Genomic DNA, 1,898 nt, shown 5'->3' with positions numbered 1-1,898 from the left:
TAATAATAATAATAATAATAATAATAATAATAATAATAATAATAGATAGCATTTGTTTAGCGCAAATCCAGGCTCAACTACAAGTTCTATGCACTTCAAAGTTTATACTATTACCCCAGCAGACCTGAGAGCATTCTGAAACAAACTTCCTGGGAAGCATACATAACAAGCAACCATTTATAGGCGTTAAAACACTATCATACTGACAAGATCTTAACTCAGTCCCATCATTTATTTTCTTCGCTCCCAGTGGTGTGTGAGAGGCGTCTGTAGGAGGGACAGGGGCGCACCGAGGGTGGCTGCTGGAGGTGAGTCTTTCTCTTAGATCTTGTTACCTTCGGGCTTTTGAAAAAATATTGTTTCGTTGAAGATGAACAACTTTAAGTGGGTTTTTTTTTAATAAGTGAGAGGTCCTCCATGATGGGTCTGTGTCTCAGCTCAAGTTGCCCCCGGCAGACAAGGTTGTCATCCTTCTCCTTAATGGGTCAAGTTGTCTCGATGAGTCCGCAATACATTCGTTATGAATTAATCCGACTAGGACAAGGAGACCCATTCTTGAACCTTTCCGCCAATCTGTCCGAGAAGTGCGCTCTGCTGTGGTTTGCTCCTTGGCTCTTTTCCAACACCAATTCTCCGTATCCCTATTCTTTTCTTTGTATGTTACTCTTTAGAAACACATCTGATACCCAGCACTTATATACTCAATCGTGTGCAAATGTCGTAGGCGTGCCTTTAGTATAATACCAACTGGAATAAAAAGTGGATGGTCCTAGTAATTCCCAACGAGGCGTTCCGAATTTTGATTGTTTTGTGAAGTTTCTGAAGGCTCACCGTCCATTTGGTTCAGTCCTATCAGCGACAGATGTTGGATTCAGAGGTTCCGCCTCTTAATTAAATGACACCCTTACAGTGTTGAAAGGGCCTTTAAGTCCCAGTCTACGGAAAGTCTTCCTTTGCACCCAGCCAGTTTTGCCTAATAATTTTTCAGCCTCACAAACGTCTCTAATATTCCCCTTCTATTTAACATATCTGCATACAATTAATATAAGAATGAGAAGAAATGATAGATCCAAGTAGTAAACATACTGTTAGGAGTTAAACCTTTACAATTTTTGAAAATTTCTCAAGTTTTTACATTCTCACCTGAACTCAAATTAAACTAAACACACGCAAACACAACCAGTTTTTTCTCACCTCGCCCAGATTCCTGCGCCCACGGGGATGATCCAACATTCGGCTGTACGACCAGCTCCTGCAGCGACCCAGAGGCGCGCAGCGTCTTCTGCTGTGAGACCTGCTATAACGCCACCACGGCACGGAATCCGAGACCCACCAGGAGACCCAACCGTCCTACCCAGAGACCCAGAAACCCACGTCCGACTGCCAACCCTTCCAACGAGCGACCTAATAACCCTAGACCGAGCAACCCTCGTCCGAATGCCAACCCTTCCAACCAGCGACCTAATAACCCTAGACCAAGCAACCCTCGTCCGACTGCCAACCCTTCCAACCAACGACCTAGCAACCCTAGACCGAGCAACCCTCGTCCGAATGCCAACCCATCAAACCAACGACCTAGCAACCCTAGACCGAAAAACACACGTCCTGCAGGCAACCAGAACCCGCGCCCGAGTAACCCACGCCCATCAAACCCGCGGCAAAATACGCCCCGCCCCGTGCAAATAACCCGAAACCCACGCCCCGCCCCTGCGCGCCCCACCTACTGGCCTCAATGGCCCCCCGCCCGCCAGACACCCAGACCCAGACCAAGTTTCCCGCGCATCCCTGAGAGTAACTCCCAGCCACGAGCTGACCGCGACCTTTTCTGTCTTCGGGACCGCTGTCAATGTCTCAAGCGCTATTGGTTTCTCGCCTGCTTCCGCCTCTTCTTCCAATAA

At 47.4% G+C, this 1,898-nt stretch overlaps 1 protein-coding gene across 1 annotated transcript; it reads left to right on the top strand.

Annotated features, from left to right (window-relative positions):
* Positions 1-1,203: 1,203 nt before the first annotated feature.
* On the top strand, positions 1,204-1,898 carry LOC118477688 (sporozoite surface protein 2-like; the record flags this gene model as incomplete). The annotated part of the gene is given in 1 exon segment (XM_035969760.1): positions 1,204-1,898. A coding segment is annotated over 1 exon segment (695 nt), but the record flags the coding sequence as incomplete, so codon positions are not given.

This window comes from Aplysia californica, unplaced genomic scaffold (genome assembly GCF_000002075.1).
Source record: "Aplysia californica isolate F4 #8 unplaced genomic scaffold, AplCal3.0 scaffold00179, whole genome shotgun sequence".
Lineage (NCBI taxonomy): Eukaryota > Metazoa > Mollusca > Gastropoda > Aplysiida > Aplysiidae > Aplysia > Aplysia californica.
This window is presented reverse-complemented; position numbering and strand designations above follow the sequence as displayed.